The sequence below is a fragment of the Perca flavescens genome, chromosome 14 (assembly GCF_004354835.1).
Source record: "Perca flavescens isolate YP-PL-M2 chromosome 14, PFLA_1.0, whole genome shotgun sequence".
NCBI classification, from domain to species: Eukaryota; Metazoa; Chordata; class Actinopteri; order Perciformes; family Percidae; genus Perca; species Perca flavescens.
In genome coordinates, this window is record NC_041344.1 from 19157384 (window position 1) to 19178243 (window position 20860).

The following is a 20860-nucleotide window of genomic DNA, read 5'->3' on the forward strand; positions in this document are numbered from 1 at the left end:
TCTTGCTATATTAGCCCCAACATCTGCTGATTAAGCATACAACAAATATGATACTGATCTTCTTCTTTTTTTAAATCAACATTTTTGATAAGAATCCTGTCAATTTGTGGGGAAAAAAACTTGTCAGTGCTCGCTGTTGGACAAACTTCTATGAGACCTCCCAACATACAGTATTTCTGCCCTGACATTTCTTGTTACTTATCAGTCGAAATATATGCCGATATTGCTATATCTGTGATAAGCTAAATATGGCCCATGATTTGGGCCATGCATATGTATTTGTCATGCTCCACTGCCAATTACATCTGACACGAATAAGGGAACGAGAGCAAAGATAACACACAAACATTAGAGCAGGAAAGGCCAACTTCAGTGTTTTATGCAACTACACCAAAGCGGATGTGTTAAAGGCATTGTCTGATTGCTTTGACGCAATTCATATTGAGAAATAAGCAACTTAGATGGAAGTTCCTAATCTTTGTTAGCTAAGCGGTGATGATCACTCTGTAACTATCATCGGCCCTAAAAACACGCACACGCTAAAAAACTTTTAAAATAAACACGGACAGACAGAGGAGTGTGTGTGTACCTTGCTTTTGAGGATGAGCTGGAAGGAGAGGGTGCGCTTGCAGGACAGGTTGGGGTTGCGTTCAGAGTCGTTAACACGGGCCTTCAGCACCCATGTCTGGTTGAGAACAGTGAAGCGCGGTGTTTCATAGTACAGACGAGTGATGAAGTCATCAGTGCGGTACGGCCTGAACTGCACTTCTGGATGAACAAATAAGAGGAAGACAAGATGTAAAACACAGATAAAGAAAGTCTGTCTGTCTGTCTGTCTGTATGTATGTATGTATTTTTTGCATGTACCTGTAAACCCAATCTTTTCATAGCAGAGCAGGCTGAAGATGCTGTTATAGAGCTGCATGTCTCTGCGGTGGTTCTGGTCCATCTCTCCCAGTATTCCCATCAGCTCTGTACCAGTCTTAGTCGGATGGGAGCACTCGCTCTCATGTGCTGGCAGCTCATGGAACGGACCTTGCCAAGGGCAGCCAATCCTCTTGTACTTACACTGTGTCACCCTGGCAACATAATGGTGAGAGTCATAGTTTCATAAAAATAAGATCCTTTACAGATGTGCTTTGTGATGAATACGTGTACTTTCCTGCAGTGAGTGGAAGGTACTAATAATATCAAAAGGTGCTAATTAACCTAGGATGTGAATTGAGGCTAATTCATACCATACTAATAATACGTTTGTGCCGAGAGCCAACCTCAAGGAAAGAAAGACTTGGATTTATATCAATTACATCCTGGATTGAAGTGCTTTTCAATGAATACCTGTTACTTTCTTAACAGTAGAAGTGAAAGGTACTAGTTAGCCTCTGTAGTGAACCGCGGATAATTAAAACCACACTGACGTAATTCTCTTTATGTCAACTGTAAAGTTTTGCCTTATACATATATCCGAGTAGCTGGAAGGGGTTCAATAGTTTGGATTCACTACTTTGGCAAGGAGCACTTTAAAATAAACGTAAATACTGATTGTAATTACTGCATATTAAATACTGAGTTTGAAACTCAAATGGGTAGATTTCCTTAAAAAACTAATGGTGGCATCCCTGAGAAGAACAACATGATCTTTATGTGGGAAGCAGTCAGGTCCTCACAGGAGACCAGCACATTCTTGTGTCTGACCTGACCAAAAACCTGGTGACTGCCTTGGCCGTTGTCATGGTAACATTAGCGCAGGCACAGCTGTCCAAAGCAGGGTCACCTGTTGCTATAGCAACAACCCCATAAGATTTCATGCATGCAAATTCAACCAGCCTGAGCGTCACACAAAACTGTCTGTCTGTAATCAGCTGTTTTTTTCTCTTTAGATGTACTGTAGCTGGTCACATGCTCCCCCATCTTCCCCAAACTAACCCTGTGTGATACTGTTACTAAACACACGCACACGCACACACACACACACACACACATCTATGTATATGTACTGGTGATTTAGTCATTGTATGCTCACAGCTTTCATTTTCATGTTTCTCTTTCCATTCTCTGTAATCTGAAAGAGCCTGAACTCGCTCGAAGAAAGCGTTTGTAGCTGCTTAATTTGAACATTTGTGTTGACTACAAGTATGTGAGATTTCTTAGCTAGGAAAAAAGGTGTTTTTCTGTATGTGTGAGTGTGAGTGTGTGAGTGAGTGTGAAGGTGAGTATGTGTGTGGTGTATATACCTGTCTTGACACTCCTCTTTCTGGTGTCTCTCTAAGCTGGAGCGGGGGAACTGTTTTAGGCAGAAGGTACATTCTGTCGGCAGCTCACTGACAGCCTTCTCCACTGCAAGGTTCCTGCAGCACAAGTTCTTGCTGATCTCACACCTACACAAACACAGAAAACCACATATCATAGCTCTATATGTGTGGTATGTAAAGAATGTTCAAACAACTTCTTGACACAACCATGAATAGCTAGTTATGTTATGCTTTTCTCAATTGTTGGTGACAAGTTATTTTTCTAGTGCCCATGCATCAGTGAAGTAATTTGGTAAAACTATGTTATAAATAACAATACATTTTGATTCTGAGAACTTTATTAACTTAACTGCATTAATGTTTTTCCTACTGTTTGAAATCATTCTCATCTTGCCTTAGCTCATCGGATTTGTGTTTTTTGATGCTCTATTAGCTACCATCAAATCTGAATACAAATTTGGAGATTTTTTACACACATGGATTATGAATACACATTTGCAGATTCCTGTACACATTCACAAATCTCAGTCAGAATGCATTTAAATATTATTTTACAAATTTACAAATGTGATTAAGTACACACAGATTTAAATACACCTGCCCAACTCTCGACATACATTTGCAAAGGTTTTGCTACAATAATGGCCCCATACAAAAGAATGTTTTGTAGCCAAGTGTCTGTTGACAGTATAACTGTTTTGAAACTTTGAACTAGTTGGTATTTCCATTTGCACTGGTCAGGAAGTGTCTCATATCTACAGGGAGCTTGGTGTACCTGCAGTTGGGACACGTGGCCTGTTCCTCCTTGAGACGAGAATCAGCCAGGAGATGGATAAAACAGCCTGCACACATCAGGTGTCCATTTGTACACTGTGGTGGGAAAAAAGTTGAGGCAACAGTCAAACAAAGTGTATGGGTTGAAAAAAGTGAAAAAAATCATTACTTTGGATCCTAAGTGCAAGACTAAGTTTGAAAATTAAAATGTAACTTTCTCGTTGATTGTTATGACAAAAATGTGAACATAATTTGTTCCATTTGTGACTTATTTAAAGACTATTTAAGACTAATTGGGACTGCCTAAAAAAGTAGATATTTTGGGAAAATATTTAAGAAGAAACAGACTATTTTAGAATTGTATGTTATACTCAAATAGACACATAATTTGGGGGATATATGGATTAACAGGCTTAATGTTTTTGACTTGTTGTGCTTCTATTAATCAATACATTTTAAAATATATATCAATGTTAAAGGGAGAATATTGTGTATGGAAAGAATGTCAACTTGTGTTTACACAGTATTGTTAATAAATGTTAAACAACTATTTAAAACGTGTGCTGCATGAAGGGCATGTAAATGTTCAAGACTAACTGAACAATTATTAATTACAAATGTGTTCACTTGACATTGAAGCGAGCAGATTGAGGTCATGAAAGAGAATGTTGGGGTGGGTTGAAGGAAAGGGCAAAAGATTATTCAAATTTAGTTCTGGATGTTTGAGTTCTTATGTGGGGTTTGGGGATGTGGCTTTTGCTGGTGGTTATTTGAGGAGAATTCACAATATAATGTTATAAACTTGAGCCAGCACAGCTGGCAACTCGGCCTGGGTGTGTCTGGTCTGTCCGCCTCATGGCTCAGCTTGCAGCATATAGACACTTGGGGCCTGTGTTGTATCTAGTATCACTAAAAATAAATGCCGCTGCTGGCCATATTCAACAGGTTGACTCTGGGGATCGGCGGTTGGGACACATGGAGAGTTTCTAGTATGAGGTCCAGCTGGTTTGCTGCTGTTTGACGGTAGGTTTAGGGTTATGAGGGGAAGGTTTGTGATTGACACCACGTTTACCTGGTATACAGAAGCCTTGGGCAAGTCTAGGCACACGGTGCAGCACAGCACTGAGTACAGTCTCTCCTCCAGCTTTCCTGACTCTCCCTCGGGCAATCTTGCCCTCTTCTTGGGTGGCTCGTCTGGGTCAGGCTCGGGCCCTTCTCGTCGTATCCCGACCTCCTCCTGCATGGCTGCGACCCCGGCGACAGCCTCCACCGCTGCCCCCACGGCCCCGACCCCCATACCGGCTGAGGAGGAGCCAGGGGCGGCCACAACGCCCCCGTCTCTCTCTTCCAGTGAAGACATGGCAATGGCTAGAAATTTCTGAGATGTACCTGCCGCGCGACCAGACTGAGCCCGAAATATTAGCAGGTTAGCTCAGGGCTAGCTTCCAACCTGTCAAGCTAACGGTCAGCTGACAGATAACGTTAGCTAACGTTAGCTAGGCTAACGCTACGGCAGCAGGCTGTCAGAAAGGAATGCAGGCTAACTTATTATTGTTATTAATGCCCCCCTCCACTTAACGTTACGCACTTGGAATTTAACAAGCCAATGATTGTGTAATAACGAGATCATGTGCAAAGCGTTGACTAGTTTTGTTGACTTACAGTGAGGCTAGCAGACTATGTGGCTAGCTACGTTGACACAAACACAGCAGTCCTCTCCCCTTGCAGAACAAAAACAACTCAGGCGTCTCTCAGCTGTTGTTGTACACTCGACGCCGTTATTCGCAATGACAGCAGCTTACAACGATGTAGCTACACCAGCGGCCCAGCTCGGCTGCTCATCTAACGTCCCTGCTTCGGTACCGGCTGACTGTCCACGGGACCCACGGGACCTGTCGGTGATTAAAGCTGCGGCTAGAGACAGTTCTGCTGGGACTCGTCTCTCTGGCTACACAGCCATCTTTGTTTTTTCTCCTGTCCGTCTCCCCCGACTTCACCCTGCACAGCCTTTACGACTCCGGGTCAAATTCGTTATTACTCAGGCAGGTTCTCGATCGTGGCTAATACTAGAAGAACCGTATTTAAAAGTAAATATTTTGTCTGTATCTGCAACGGCCTCTATGTGCCAGTGACTACTTCAGTACAGCCGTGGATTGGCTGACAGCGGAATGTTTATTGTGGCAGATGACTTGGGGTATTTAAAGAGTTTTTAAAGGCGCATGCGTAGTGAGCGCCTGCGGGTCAGTGTATGGCAGGGCTTGAAAGGTGACCAAAACCTGATATGCGACAAATGTAGGCCACTCCAACAGATGATGCATCCTATATGCAATGTAATGGACCACTTCTACATATTATAACACATTGATAACACCGTCACTAAACTTCATAACAATACATCCTTGATTAGCATTTTTGCATTGCCCTATTGTCTTACTGTTTACAATCCTCATAGCGGTTTGTTTACGTGTGTGTGTGTGTGTGTGTGTGTGTGTGTGTGTGTGTGTGTGTGTGTGTGTGTGTGTGTGTGTGTGTGTGTGTAGGCTTTTTTTATATATACAAACATGTGTACATAGTAGTCAAATGTTTATGTGTACCTTGTTCAGCTTTGTTGTACTTGTTTTTAGCCATATGTGTATGTACTTTGAGAGCAACAGAAAGAGTTATTTGGCCCTGCAAGCTGGTTCTGATTCTGATAACAAAAACACCTTTCTGCTGCCATGTTTATGGCCCTGTGGCAGCAATCTATCAAAGTGGTTCAACTGGTTGTGTCCTTGTGTCTGTGTGTTTTAAAAAATGCATCAATAATTCAGACAGAAAAAAACAGGGTGACTGAAGCAAGCCTAAACTAACCTTGGCCACTGATACTAGGTCAGAAGCATTTATACGCTTATTTACCCCTTCAGCGCCCCAGATATGTGGCTTAGCAGCCTCAGGGGCTGGGAGGGGTGCATTTGTGTACAGGATAGGGGTCTATGTGTAAATCCTTTAGATTCGGTGGGGCAGGATGTCTATGTGTCAGCTGTGTGCAATTGTGTGTGTGTGTGTGTGTGTGGGGGGGGGGGGGGGGCAAGACTAACCACTCCCATTGGACAGACAGATATGCCTTATTTGGTCTGTGTGGCATGGCAGTGGAGCCATACCTTTTCAGCTATGCACACCAGTTCAGCCAGTAATATGTGGCCACACACTGTGTCCTGCAGTTCTCATTAGTATCCACTGGATACTATCACACAAAACTTTGTTTAAATATTCCCACAGATTGTTAATTCACTGGCTGTTGATTATCACATGGTTACAGTGCCATAATTATTCATTTAAATTAGACATAGTTTGTTGCCAACCCAAACCAGTACAATAAACACATTGTCAGAAATATGGTGTTCAAGAGTTTAGTAAATATGGCAAACTTTTACCTGGACTAAAATGAAAAGTTCTTGGTACAGATATTTTTAGTTTATGAACACATAGTAAACAAATGTTGCTATATAAACGATCCTAGCACAGATTTCTAGGAATTGACTTCAAGGGAAATAAAAGGAGGATGGATTAGTGTCGTCACACAAGCAATCAAAAATAGCTACCACTAGCAATGGCAGACACGATAACATATCATATTCTCAAAGTTAAACATGGCTTGCAGAAAAAAATATATAACAACTAAAACAAAAAAACACTTCAGAAATGTACTAAAAAGTATTTTCATTAATACATCACAACATTAGAAACCATGACAAACTGCGTCCCAAAATTGAGTCCCACTTGATCACCTCTATTCTATGAACTTCAACATAGTGCTAAACTACTTCCCCTCTTCATACCTTGGTCATTACACAACACCTCGTCATCAATTTGTGATTGCAGGATACATGGATAATGGATTACACACATTTATGAGATTTATCTAGCCTAGTCAGTCAGACTCTATTCACTCCCAAGAGAGTAAATCACATCATCTGCAGGTCATTCAAGGATTCAGCTGCCAGGAAATCAGTGGTATTGTCCGGAACAATGAAAGTGATGACCCTGATCTAATCACACAGTGAAACAGGAGATTGACATTGAGGTCAAGACTGCGTGGGTGAGTGGGTGGTGGTGTAAGCGTTCTGCTTGTCATAGTTTTCAGATGGGTGATTTTGAGCGGTGGCTGTGGTAGAGTTGCGCAGGGGAGAGGTGCAATTCTGCTGATGGAGAGAGTGAGAAAATGAAGAAGCTGCTGCTGGGTTTGAGGATGGGTGGTGTTCCGTTAAGTGACCCGGTGTGGTTCGTTGCGCTGTATTGGTGGAAGTTGGTGAATACGTAGGTGATTGCTGTTGGCTCTTCTCTGTCTTAATCTGGGATGGAAACTCAGATTGGGCCGGGGGTGCACCAAGCTGATTGAGTTCAACACTTGGGCTGGCTGGGCTGCCAGGATCACAGTCTGGGGGACCTGGATCCTGCATTTCTGGCATGCTGGGCTCCCTGCTGGGTGAACTGGAGCCTGTAGAGATGCACTCTGGTTTCTGTTGACCAGGTGTGGCCACTGAAGGTGTGTGCACTTGGAGCTGCGGAGATATAGTGTGAACTGTACTTGTCTCTTTTGATTGTTGCCGTAGTGGTTTGTTCTCATCTTGTCCCCTTCCTGCGTTCATCTCAGTTTGTCTCTCATCATGTCTGTTGAACTCTTTATGTGTGACCTCTCCCTCAATGTTGGTGTGCCCTGGTGTTGTGTCTGTCCTTGTTTTGGCTGCATTGGTCTGAGCTAGTCTCTGGACTTGTCTGGACTTATCTGGTTCTGCTCCAGTATCTGCGGTGTCCCTCTGAGTCTTGTCTGTGAGCGCCCTCTGCCTGCAAATTGAAGTCATAGCCTTCACCCAGGGATGGTGCAAGGTCTGCTCTGCTGTCAGCCTCACCGTGGGATCTGGCTGAAGCAGAGCTTTGACAAGGCCTCTGGCTTCTGTACACAAGCACACATAATAATAAGAAAAATATAGTTTTTGTTGTTTTTTTGAGGCATTTGTGGTTGCACACTTTATTTTTCTGCACTTCTCACCTTCTGAGATTGGGTCCCAGTAGGGGGATAGGAAGTGGAGTTGTCCCTGTTTTATTAGCTGGAACAGTTCTTCCTGGTCCCGATCCCGACTGCGAAATGGGGGAAATCCACTCAGCAGGATGTAGAAAATAACACCGAGAGCCCACACATCCACTGCAACTCCATAACCTGCATGGTCAAACCACAGTTAATTTTGAAAATATTTCTCAAATTCAGATTACAAATTGATAAAAATAAGTTTTAGGAAGAGTTTAAAATAAGAAACACCCTTAATTAGTGATAAAACAGATTTAAAAGTAAAAAGAATTCCTTTTTTTGTAAAGCAGTGATTTATGCTGCAAATAATACTAACCTGTCTCATAGAGAATCTCTGGGGCTACATACGTGGGTGTGCCACATATGGTGAAGACTGGTTCAGTCACAACCATGGCAAGACCAAAGTCACCCAGCTTCAGCCTACAGATGCCAGCAGCCACATGCTCTATCTGAGAGATAACAAGAAAAACAAGACAGACAGAAACTGAGTCAGGCTTGGAGGCGTTGAGACTATTTTAAAATTCAAATGTCTCCAGGGGCACCCTCATGCTTGCCATAGAAACTTGTGTTACTGACATGTTCCTGCATTTTTGTTTTTTGCAAAATATTGTCCTTGGTTTATATCATGAGATATTAATTGTAACTCCAGATTAAGTGCAATATCATCAATTGTACTGGTATGACAAACCTAATGTGGCAGTTTGACAGGCCAGCCAAAGTTTTAAAACAAGTTCCAGACAGAAGATGCATAAAAGTTGTCTGACTGGTTGCCTTTAATTACACTATTACCAAAGTAACAATAAAGAATAAAGAATTGATTGTGGTTATTTGCTGTTCTAATAGAAAACAATATGGATAGGCTTTTGGATATAGGATTTCATGAGACAAAGAAAAAAAAAATCTTAATAAATCATTTTGCTTGCCACTCATGTATAGAATTTATAAAATATATATATATTTGGCACCCCCTAGTGGCAATATATAAAACAGGTTGTCTAAACTTTTTCAAACAAAAAGTATGCCATCAGAATCAAGATGCAATAATCACATACAAATTCAAATGTAATTCTCTGATCACACTGACACTCACCAGTAGGTTTTCTGGTTTGAGGTCTCGGTGGACAATACTTTTGCAGTGGATGTAGTTTAGTGCTTCACTCACATCTGACACCATCAGTCCTGCCTCTGCCTCTGGAAACTTCCCCCTCTCACTGACGGCATCAAACAGATCCCCCCCGCTCACCAGCTCCATCACTAGGTAGGAGTGAGTGTGCGTGTGGTGGTGCGCAAACAGCCGCACTATGCGAGGATGACAGAGGCTACCCAGAAGGCTCAGCTCATTCTGCATCATGTGCTCTCGCCCAATCAGCTTGGAGCGTTCGACAATCTTCACCGCCAGGGTTTGTCCGTTGTCACGATCGCGGCACTCTCGCACTACTGCGAAGTTGCCATCTCCAACCACGCGTCCAATTTCATAGTGACGCTCGATATCTGCCAGGGGGACATCACTGTTGTCTGAGGGAAGGTCAAAGCTCATCCTCTGCTGTATGTCCTTGTGTACTCGACCCACATCTTGAAGTGGATTTGAAAGTAACTGGGCAACACTCTTCTCCTCATCTCTGCTGATTGGCTGAGGAAGTGGACGGCTGATGTTAACATGCAATTTTCTCACTTCTGGTTCTGTATAGGAACTTCCTTTTTGCTTCCTCGACACAGGAGGAAGTGGGACCCTCCCTGACAGTAGATTGAGCCGTTCTGGACCCTGATGTTTAACTCTCCTTGCTAAGCAGTCTTCACACAGTGCAGGAGAGGTTATGTCTGCTTCTCTAAGACCTTCCTCATGTTTAAATGGACCAATGACAGACAGCTGTCGCTCTCTGACCCCACCTCTCACACGCAGTCTCTGCAGGTGGTTGGGCAGCTGAGCAGGTTTTCTGCATGAATTCTTTTTATTACACTTCTGAACTTCTGAGTCATAATTTTCAGGCTGGTGTGTGCCTATATGGTGAGGCAGCTGTGTACTTGGGTATGTATTTGTATGATTTTTGACATGTGTATTTGTGTCCTGATGTAGCTCTTGGTTAGTTTGTGCCTTGCTGCTGTCCGTCCCCTCACTGTATCCACTGTCAGCTTTAGCTGCTTTATCTGGCGCTGGACGAAGTCTTTTCTCCCAAGCCCGTAGTGCGTCAGCCCGGTAATGGGAATGTTCTGGAAACAGCTCCTCTAGAGCTTCCTGCACACCGCTCAGCTCTGGACGAGCCTTCCCCAATGCCAGGAAGGCAACCTCGCCTCGGAAGAAATCACATACACCTTTCACCTATGAAAAAAAACAGGCAAGTGGACCTGATCAGTAGCCTGGGTAAACCCTGACGAACTTCCGGCAAATTTGAGATTTGCTCTGCAGGTCAGTCTGGCGAAGAGCCCGTTCAAGCCCATTTCCAATGTCCCCAAAATCGAGGCACCAATCACAAGCGCTGAGGCGGGCTTTACACCAATCACAACCGTTGAGGTGGGCTTTACGCGACGACGATAGCGCAGTGACGGCGAGCAGCTTTTTGTTTACATTCAACATAACGGCTACCGAAGCGCAGCGTCACCCGGATCGTTGGCCTGATTGGTTGAAGGACTATCCATGCACCCAGAGGCATTTGAGCAGCGTCGGTTGGTGACGCCCCTTTGGAAATGAGCTGTCAATGAACCTTTCCCAGACCCACTCTCAGTTACAACTGAGAAGGGTCTGGTGTCAACCAGGCTACCTGATCAGACCACAACATCACTTCATAAGGCTCCTGTTTAGAATCAACTATTACATCCAGCCCAAAAATTTACTTTTTTTTTAACCTTTAAGATTTACCCCAGTCTTTCAGTTTACTGTAATTATTTAATTAAAAAATTTCTTGTTCTATGTAGTATAAAAGAAAGTCGACCTGGAGCACACAGAGTTTCAAAAAAGGTCAACAATTCATTGTTGTTGCTTTTTTAGTTTAATGTGAGAGAGTGGTGGAGAAAGCTGTTGTTCTCCAGGAATACAATGTCAAGCAGCATTACTCATCTAGGGCTTATTGACAGGCAAAAGAGGAAGAAATTAGTTGCTTAGCCTCAGATATAGTTGAAAGTTATTGTAATATTGAATATTTTCTCCATGGAGAAGTGGTGCTCCATGGAGAGAACAACTTTCGCCTGCAACCTCAAGGTAATTTCATTTTCAACCATCATTTAACAACTTTGTAGCATCATTGCATGCAATTTGTGAACATGAACATTTCTAAATTCTCATTGGGATAGTGTCCAACATATCCCTTCATTTCAGTGCTGTCCTTTTAATTCATTTGACCCACTTAATAGATGGGTGTCAACTGAGGATCAGTGCATTAGGTGTGTTAAACCCAAAACTGGATTACCAACTGGGACAAAGACGGACAATGCCCTGGGGCCCCATAACTTTAGGGGCCTCGAAAGCTCCAGGTCTACTGTGTGTCAACTTCTTTGAGATATTTAATTGAACATTTGTATGGAGCAACTGACATGAAAAGGGCCTTAAGGTATGTCCTGCTGTATTACCTAATATTGAGGCCCTGTCATGAAAAATCTAGTTTCCAGTCCTTCATTATTTTGGATTTTGTGCTTACATGTGTCATATTCCTAGTACCCTACAGCAAACCTGGTTACAAGGTACATATTGCAGAGAATGTGGGAAGAATGTGAGAATAGTTTTTTTTGCCTCAGAGTTTATGTGACCGTGGTTGAGCCTCACCTCTCGTGCGTGGGTCGTGTAGAGACGTGTGACTCTGGCTCTGTGCCAGCGAGGAAACCCCAAGGCCTCAGAGATATCTAATAGCAGTTGCTCGAAGGACACCACACCTCTACGGTTCAAAAGCACTGTTACCTTGAAAACAGAGACAAAAATTATAGTTAAGTTATGAAATCCTTTCCCAGGTAACTCTAGAGGGGCGCCCTGGTAGCTCACCTGCTAGAGCGTGTGCCCCGTGTACCAAGGCTCAGTCCTTACCGCAGCGGCTCAGGGTTTGATTTCAACCATGTCTTTCCCCTCTCTCTCGCCCCTTTCCAGTCTACAACTGTCCTATTGGTTAAGGCTAAAATACCCCAAACATAATCTAAAAAAAAATGAGTGGATGTGTTATTGGCTTATCATGAGAACAACATTTAGGTTGCCAGGTTGTTTAAAGTCCCTTTGCGTGGTTTAGGGTCCTTTGTCAATATTAGTTGATCAGGAAATGGAATTGTACCTTATTTTAAAGTGAAAGTGGTAAATATTGAGTTCACCTTGCGCAGCGTACTTTGACCACAGGGGCGGATGATGGTGACCAGATGGGGCCTCTCTGCGCTCTCTTCTGCATGGCGGGTGTGGAAGAGAGGGAGGTGAGGAGGAGGAGGCGGAAGAGGAGGAGGAGGGAAGTGGGACCTGTGGACCTGTCTCGTATGGTGGGGGTGGATGGGCCATGGCTGGGGTGCCCCTTCAGCATGCTTCAACAAGGGGCCCGGAGGAGCTGAAGCAGGGAGAAATGGAGGACAGGGGTGAAAGCACAAAGACAGAAAGCGAGAGTTGGATTATTGAAAGTGTACTCAATAACACTGATGTCATCACATTGTTTCTTTGAGACTTGTATACAAAGGAAAACTCATAAGTAACACAACACCAGCTCCTCATCCTGTGTTAGTGTACACGCGTGTGTGAAAACAAATCCGGCTGATCAGATTTGAGTGTTTTCCATCACATGGAGTGCAAAGGCCATTTGAGATTCTTCAAGCACCTTGCTCCACCGACTGAATTATTAAGGCTACCTTAAGTCATGCAAACCCACAACAACACACACACACACACACACACACACACACACACACACACACACACACACACACACACACACACACACACACACTTGAGAAAACCTTGCTTGACCTGGTTAGGGCTCAGCTGAATCTGCATGATTAATGAAGCATTAGAGAAACACAGCATCTTTGACGTTTCACTTTCTGGCACTGAGGGAGAAAGAGAGATGTTATCCAGTCGGGGGGGGGCACTGGCCTCTATGACCAGTACCCCCCCTTTTAACAAGACACCACTGCCTCCCTGAGAGTGAGCAACAGCACCACACACACACACACACACACACACACACACACACACACACTAGATTTTCACAGTGGACATGTGGACAAAAACTTCATGTCATTAAGCTTAAACAACTCATAAAGAGCCAGCTGTGGCCGGTCAAGAAAGACAGAATGAGCCTTTTCTTTGGGGTTCTGGGACCTCAGAGGGTCTTAGTGTGTGTGTGTGTGTGTGTGTGTGTGTGTGTGTGCGTGCGTGCGCGTGTGCGTGTGTGTGTGGCGGGGTGGGGGATAGACAATAATTTCAAGACCTGTCTTCTTGTTCTTTACTTTTCTTCTTCTTATAGACCTAGTAATAACACATCATAAATCACAATATTTGACATATTGCACAGCTAAAATGAGGCCCCAATCTTTGGCCCCAAAATGTTAGTTGTTAATCATTCAATGGCCTACCTACGCAGCTTTAGCCATTCGAGTTTAAAGAGTATTATTTGTATTCAAGAGTATTGACTGTAACACTCAGTAAAGTTTTTATTATTATTTTAACTATAGGCTATAAGTAAAATCCATTCAATCCGGCCATCGACTCACCTGCTATTCTCCATTTAGGGTTGCGTGCCGGTTCGCATCCATACCGGGCTCTCTGTGAGGGCGTCATGACTCTCCAAAACAACACATGAACTAAAACAACTCGGTGACATTCATTTTTGTGTTCAGTTCTGTTTCTCTAGAAGTCGCTGCTGTCATATCCTCGGCTGTTAGCGTCTAGAAAAAGTAACAGGATGCGCTGTGAGATGACCGGACCTGGTGTAGCTACAGTGGTTACCATGGATACACGTCCAGTTGGACGGCTAAGGAAAGATAAATAGGCTACCGGAAGCGGAGCGATTTTGCCGACAAAATAAAATATTTTGAATGACTGGATATTGTCTCGTTGATGGCTCATCTACCAAGCAGCATACTTTTAAAACAAACAGGTGGTTGTCATCTTCCACTAGAAACTAGAAACTAACCATTTTCTCTTAGTGTAGCTATACCGTAGGCCTACTAAACATGATAATGACAAGCCTGAAGGAGCACCCTGGTGGCATGTGGCACTGGTTCCCATCCTGAGTCAAGACCCCGAGTAGAGTAGTAGAGTGGTTGGGATTTGTGAGATACATTTGAGGGGCCTTGAAATGATCAGCAGTAGAGGAAAGGAGAAAAACACATCTTCATAGAATTTCCTGCAACAATTGTGGAGGCTTCATTTTAAGGGGTCACCAAGTTGGTAAATAGCCTACTGGTTTATAGGGGTTTGAAAGTCCTATGCTGATGTGTGACCCTGGACCTTTTATAGTAGCCTAATTAGGATAATGTCAAGGATTAGTATTCTATTAGTTACCTTGGTCATCATTTATTATATTATTGATTAAAACGCTTTGTGTCACATGAAAGACAGTAGAAAACTGACTTGCTCATGTGCAGCAGCTCTGGGGCAATATTGATTTTTTGTCAGTAGGTGGCAGTAGTGGCTTTGCTATGATAGTGACTGGTGCTGTTAACGAGAAGGAAGTTAGCACAGTCTGAGCATGAGAGCAAACCATGGCAGCAATAAAGAAAGCCGATATTCATCCATGACGGCCCTTTCACTGTGTTTACAGGTGAGAAAAGTGCACAAACGCCCTATACATTTATGTTACGTTTTTTTTCTTCTCATTTGTGATGCCATGTTTTCTTATGTTTAACGCTAGATAGTCATTCATGTTAGAAAATAAAGCAGCTATGTTAACGCTATCTTAAAACGTTGGCTGAATGGCTTTTCTGTTTAGTGACCTGTCGACTTTATATTCTCTTGTAGCCTAAGATGTAACGTTACAAACAAATGTTGTGTTAAGCAGTCTTTTGTAGTAGAATGGCTGCATGGTTTATATTGCGTCTTGGTGATTCATTTTATTATATTACAGTTTTAGTTAACGTTATATTGTTTAAATTACTGAACTACTTGTGGCCTGGTCTTAGAAAGAGGTCAGACAGTCGGTATAGCAGAAAACAATAAAGACGATATATCCAAGACTGTCTAATTACTGTGTTTACAGGTAATAAATCACTAACTCATAAAAGTAAAAAGGCCTACATTACTTAAATGAGCCTAACAAACCCACAATGTAGCCCTGATGTTGTGTATTTGTAGAAAGTAAACTCCTCCGGTTGTTAAAACCTCCTAATTCATAGAAACAATAACGTTACCATAGTTTCACTGATGGAATTGCTACACACACACACACACACACACACACACACACACACACACACACACACACACACACACACACACACACACACACACACACACACACACACATACAGAGTGACCAGTAGGTCTTTTAATACACTGCCCCCCATGGCTCTGTCTCCAAGGTTACTGTTAATATTGGATCAGGAAGCAACAACGTCTATTTTACGGTTCTTATCCTGGACTCACCCTGAGACCCAACAGTGTCTCTCTCTGCTCCAATGTGTCTCAAAAACAAAAGTGTACCTTTTGTGTGTCTCAGCAGCCAGAGATTAGTTGCAGCCATGCATGGTGATCTAGGAAAGTGGTTCCCTTGAAGAACTACCCAGCTAGATAAACATTGGTCAGTGTATCTTGTCATTACATTGTAGTAGGTTTATATTTACATATTTACATATGATACAGGTTTGATTCTGACAACTTTCTGTACACCAAAGCAATTATAAAGAAGATTGGAGTGTCCTTGAATAACTGTCTGTTTTTTTCCCCCTTTTTTTACTTGCCGCTGGCTCACCAGAGGATTGCAATCTAGGTCAAAGCCCATTTGCAGAGGTAACACAAAACACACACACACACACACACACACACACACACACACACACACACACACACACACACACACACACCCTGGAATCCAATAAAGTGTACATCACTGTAATGTTGCAGCTGGTAAAGGTGGGGCTAATTAAATATAATAATTTAGCTCAATCCATAATAATACCTTATAATGTATTAGTAGATTTAAATGTTGTAACTAAGTTGTTCAGTAATTTAGTTAAGTAACTAAAGTTAACAAATGAGTGGGGTAAAAGGTACAATATATTGCTTGCGAAAAAGAGATATAACAATAAAGAATTCAATGGCTTGTTCTAAAAAAAAACTTATTAAGCACTTGTTAACATTTAAAGCTGCTGTTTTAATGGGTTGTTAGCCATTAACCATTAATAAAGCAATTAGTTACAGCTTATATACTGTTTATAAAAGGTGCCTTATTAAAAAATGATAAATAAATGCAAGTCCATTGTTCATTCTGTAATGTAAATCATGCAGAGTCCTGATGCTGTTCAGGCTTTTAGCCCCTCCATTCATGTAATTAACTTTCTATCTTGCCACTCAAGCTCCATTTGGACAAGGGAGTTGAGGAGAGGCTGCAGAATGAAAGACTGAACTAATAAGTATGTGTTAGAGAAGGGCGTGACACGTCCAGATGTTTATTTAGTTTTTTATTGACACGGTCACAGATGCACGGGAAAGCCTTAAGAAAGCTGGAAGAAGTATCAACATTCCTCGGCACTCCCACTCTTCTTTTAGCTGTTTGAGAATTTAACCCTGTTCAGCGTTTCAGCCCTACCAGCTTTTTGCCTATGTCAGCTGAATGTATTTAGACACACACACTTCAATATACACACACAGACACTCACAGATGCCTGCTTGGGTCCAAACACAAGCAGTGCAGGGTTTGCCTGGACAGTATAGATGCTATAATCACATCTCAGGTCAACGACCTCAACAGCGGTCTAGCCTGAAAGATGGATTGTTTTGTGTACACAAAGATTAGAAGATTCTGCACAAACAGGACACTGCTCATGTGATCGCTACTGTAAATGTTACCATCCGTATCCGTGCTTTCCTTCATGTTGTAGATAGTGCTTATTTATCCAGCCTAGCTTAAGCGTTCACCATGCATGTGTTAGAAGCCTTTGTGAAGCGGGGAATTTCTTTCCTGAAACTGCCGGAGAAAATCCAACTTGATGTTAGTTATGACCACAGTGGCATCCCAGAGCACTAAATCATAGGATTGCATAGGATCAAACACACATGGAAAAACTCACTTGCACAGCCACAGACAGCCTGTGAATGTATTTTAGGCCAGAGGTAAATGATTTCGACCTTTTACCTCCTCTCTCTCTCTGTCTTTCTCGCTCCTTGTCCATGCGTCTCTCTCACACCTGTTGTCAGACCCATGCATGCCAGAGATTTGTTCCGTCACACACACATGTGCCAGTTTAGACACACTAATAGATAAGAGAAGGGAGGCAACTGGGGGACGGTGTGTCCCTGCTTTTTCGGAACAACTGTGTGTGTGTGTGTGTGTGTGTTCATTATTACACAAATTCCAAAGATCATCAGACTATTTGCAGATAGGGGTATTTCATCAGAGACAGACAGACGATAAGTGGACATTTGTGCTTATCAATGCAGTCTTTCCGTTAGTTTGACCTCAACCCCAACCCCCTCCAACAAAAGAAAACCTATCCTCCCCTCAGGCTCTGTTTGTTTTTGCTCTGCCTTCTGTTCTCTTAAGCTTGGGTGTCTTTAGGTGGCGTGGTTGCTCTCACTGATCCTCCCTCTCTTACTCCTTCTCAAATGTTACAAAATTCTAATTTTCTTTGTGGCCATAAATAAGTACAGTGTTGTCAGGGTCATGTTGTACAAGGCTTACAATGTACGTAGGTGTAATCTTTCAGAATGTAAGAAAATGCTACATTCCTGTACACTATACTCTGTTAACTACATTACTGCATAGAACACTGACAAATTGATGCAAAATAACCATTATAAAAAACCATCTAATTCAAATTAAAATATACTTAATTTACATGGTAGCCATTGTTGCAAAAACAAGTATCTGTAAAACAAGTAGCCGGTCTTTGTCTCCATCCCCCCCTCCTCAAATGATCCTCGTAAATGATTTCAACCTTTCACCTCTCTCTCTCTCTCCCTCTTTCCTTGTCCATGCGTCTGTCTCACACCTGTTTATGTTAACAGACCCATGCACGCCAGAGATTTGTTTGGTCACACACGTGTGTAACTTTGTGTGATGTGATTTAACAACATTCACTATTGACTTTTTTTTTTCCTCTTCAATTTCTGCTTTTACAGAACAAATGTGTGTGTTTGTGTGTTTGTGTGTGTGTGTGTGTTTGGGACGTTAGTTTGAATGTCTGAAGAGAATATTTGCACATGGAGAGACAGACAGATGATACGTGGACATTTGTGCTTATCAATGAATGCTGCTCTGTGTGTGTTTGTCCCCTCTACAACATTACACTATGTGAGGACTGATTTCATTTCTAACCCTTGGGAGTGGGGAAATGTTTGGCAACTAAAGAAGTGTTGGCCTGTCCTCACATCCTTAAAGGGCTCTTTGAGAGGCACTTTTGGGAAAAGTGACCGTGCCTGGCTAAGAAATAGTCTGGCACATAATATCCCATAAAACCACAACTTTGCATTCTTACACTTTAGTTTTTGTACAAGTTAAATAATGAGATATAACATGCAAAACTTGCAAGCAGCAATGAATCGGGTCTCACACCTCCCCGCACGTCATAGGGCGCTGGCGGGACACCTGTCGACGGGGCCGTGTATTTCTGCGACCATCGGACACTAAGGATGATGTTTTGCAAAGTTTGGGTCACTTCCTGTGTTCACTATATGGCGTTAGACAACATGCACTAAACATGCATAGATGACAATGCAAATGTCTTAATGTAAATTGAATAATGTCGCAAAAGGCTGACTTCCTGTTGCCAGTAGGTGGCGCTATGTAAACTATTAAATGTAAAGATTATAGCCCCTGAAAACCTGGTTTTCAATTTTCAGTATGTCTTTATAACATTAATATGAATGGTTATATAAGTAACAATCAAAGTTAAAATTGCACAAAAAGAAATCCTTAGTAATGATTTATTAGTAAGTAAGTAAATAAGTAAGCCAACCAGGTGCATGCAGGTCAACCAAAACTCCTGTCCAAACAGGTACGTCTTTATTAGAAGGCAGAGCTTTCCATAGTTTAGGTGCTGAGGACTATTAAGAGTGGTTTGCTCAGGTGTGATTCACAGTGGCCTGCCAATATAAGTTATCCCATTTAGATTAAAATGTTGCTAAATAGGTTTTCCTTATAATGGATGAAGCTGGTGTTATTATTGTCAACAAATCCCATGAAAAGACCAAAAGCAACAATGCATTAGCTCGTCTCTCTACCTTGTCTGGTGTTCAGCAGTTTGCCCAGTGGTTGTTGTGAAGAAGCAGATCAGAGAGTTTTTGAAGAAAATTGAGGTATATGGCATAGAGGAATAAGCTACACATACAATGTTTGTTCATCATGAATATCAATTCATTGTTGGTTTTGTTTTTCATGGGATTTGTTGATAACTATAGATTATCACCGGATTTAATCTTTTTGGTTATGGTAAGTCTTCAGGGAATTGATATAAACAACAAACACAAGTTTGTGTGTGTGTATGTGTGTGTGTGTGTGTGTGTGTGTGTGTGTGTGTGTGTGTGTGTGTGTGTGTGTGTGTGTGTGTGTGTGTGTGTGTGTGTGTGTGTGTGTGTGTGTGTGTGCGCAAAATAAGCACTGTAGTAATGAACCAACCTTCCAACACCCGTATATTGACACTCGTTAATTTACCATCACTGCCATCACGTGCAATTACCCCCAACCCCCCAACCTTGCACCTTCAAAAAAATGAATCATCCCCCAACTTCCCTTGGCCCTGACACATCAAGGTCCTAGGGTGTTGGTGGGCGTCGGCGTCGCCTTGGCTGTTCATCTTGGAAACGAGTGAGGAAAACAAACAAATGACTGTGACAGGCGCACCCAAGGCTCCTTACATTTTTCATCTCATGTGATCAGTGCAATACACATAGATACATCAAAATGGGTCAAAGATTACGTTTGAATGTTCCTTCTAAAAACACACAGGTTCGGACTATTGGAATAGCTATTTTTGCACATGTCCATAAAATGGCAAACATAGCCTACAACGATATATACATAACTACTTGTTTTGGCATTTTTATTCCAACGTAACATAAAATAAACTAACGTTAATAAACTAATATCCTACACCGTGATATTTAATATAAAGACCGTAATAGACCTCTCTCTGTGGCGTTATTATGGAACCCACGCAACTTCTGGGCAAGACAATAGCATTCACACACTACTATTGGCCAGGTGTCCATGCTTACATAAGGTAATGTAGCCCGATTTGTTCAGGTCCTATATCCTGACCAATAGGCTATCCTAACCTTAACCACTTGAAGTCAATGCCTAACCCCAACCAATCGAGCTGCTCTGTTGCACAGTTTCTGGTTTTTGACATCTATTACACATCCCTGTTGGATGTTTTCCCATGATGGAAAGCATATTATTTAAATAAGTATGTCCAATTCTCAGTCTGGTGATGACTGTCTCTTCTTTCCTATTTCCTCCTCCTCTCCTTACATTACCAACACTTTTTGGATGTTATTTAAATGTCTTTGTTTATTTCCTTTCCACACAATGCTCTTTCCTTCTATTTTTGATAATTTAGTGTCTATGTTTCCCCTGCTCACCGCTTGCTTGGCTAGCTTGTCCACCCTCTCATTACCCAAAATGCCTATGTGAGCAGGAACCCACATATTTACAAT

At 42.3% G+C, this 20860-nt stretch overlaps 2 protein-coding genes and 1 long non-coding RNA gene across 4 annotated transcripts in view; 1 reads left to right on the top strand and 2 right to left on the bottom strand.

Moving 5' to 3' along the window:
• zftraf1 (zinc finger TRAF-type containing 1) overlaps positions 1-5255 on the bottom strand; it is a 6659-nt gene extending 1404 nt beyond the window's left edge. Inside the window, exons 1-5 of the mRNA XM_028597035.1 lie at positions 4099-5255; positions 3028-3122; positions 2235-2378; positions 868-1079; positions 590-768 (exon numbers count right to left, since the gene is read on the bottom strand). Coding sequence (XP_028452836.1) covers positions 590-768; positions 868-1079; positions 2235-2378; positions 3028-3122; positions 4099-4386 — 918 coding nt within the window. The 5' untranslated portion in view covers positions 4387-5255. The remainder of the gene's footprint in view (positions 1-589; positions 769-867; positions 1080-2234; positions 2379-3027; positions 3123-4098) is intronic.
• Positions 3903-17784, top strand: LOC114567865 (uncharacterized). Its single transcript, XR_003694238.1, has 3 exons — positions 3903-4049; positions 11240-11284; positions 15960-17784. It is a non-coding gene; the product is annotated as an uncharacterized LOC114567865 (long non-coding RNA).
• On the bottom strand, positions 6228-14002 carry dclk3 (doublecortin-like kinase 3). Of its 2 annotated transcripts, none has more exons than XM_028597034.1 (7): positions 13759-14002; positions 12376-12599; positions 11846-11977; positions 9254-10408; positions 8408-8540; positions 8056-8223; positions 6228-7959 (listed from the first exon to the last, which is right to left on the bottom strand). In XM_028597034.1, exons 1-7 carry the CDS (start codon positions 13823-13825, stop codon positions 7091-7093), a joined length of 2748 nt encoding a protein of 915 aa, XP_028452835.1. In that variant the 5' UTR covers positions 13826-14002; the 3' UTR covers positions 6228-7090. The 2 variants fall into 2 exon arrangements, with proteins under 2 accessions (XP_028452835.1, XP_028452834.1); XM_028597033.1 differs by having other exon boundaries at positions 9182-10408.
• Positions 17785-20860: the final 3076 nt, after the last annotated feature.

Coding starts and splice junctions, on each gene's coding strand:
- dclk3 (XM_028597033.1), bottom strand. CDS start 13,825: ATGACGCCCTCACAGAGAGCCCGGTATGGATGCGAACCGGCACGCAAC. Junction 12,600..13,758: donor CCCTAAATGGAGAATAGCAG/GTGAGTCGATGG, acceptor TCCCTGCTTCAG/CTCCTCCGGGCCCCTTGTTG. Junction 10,409..11,845: donor ACACGACCCACGCACGAGAG/GTGAGGCTCAAC, acceptor TTTTTTTCATAG/GTGAAAGGTGTATGTGATTT.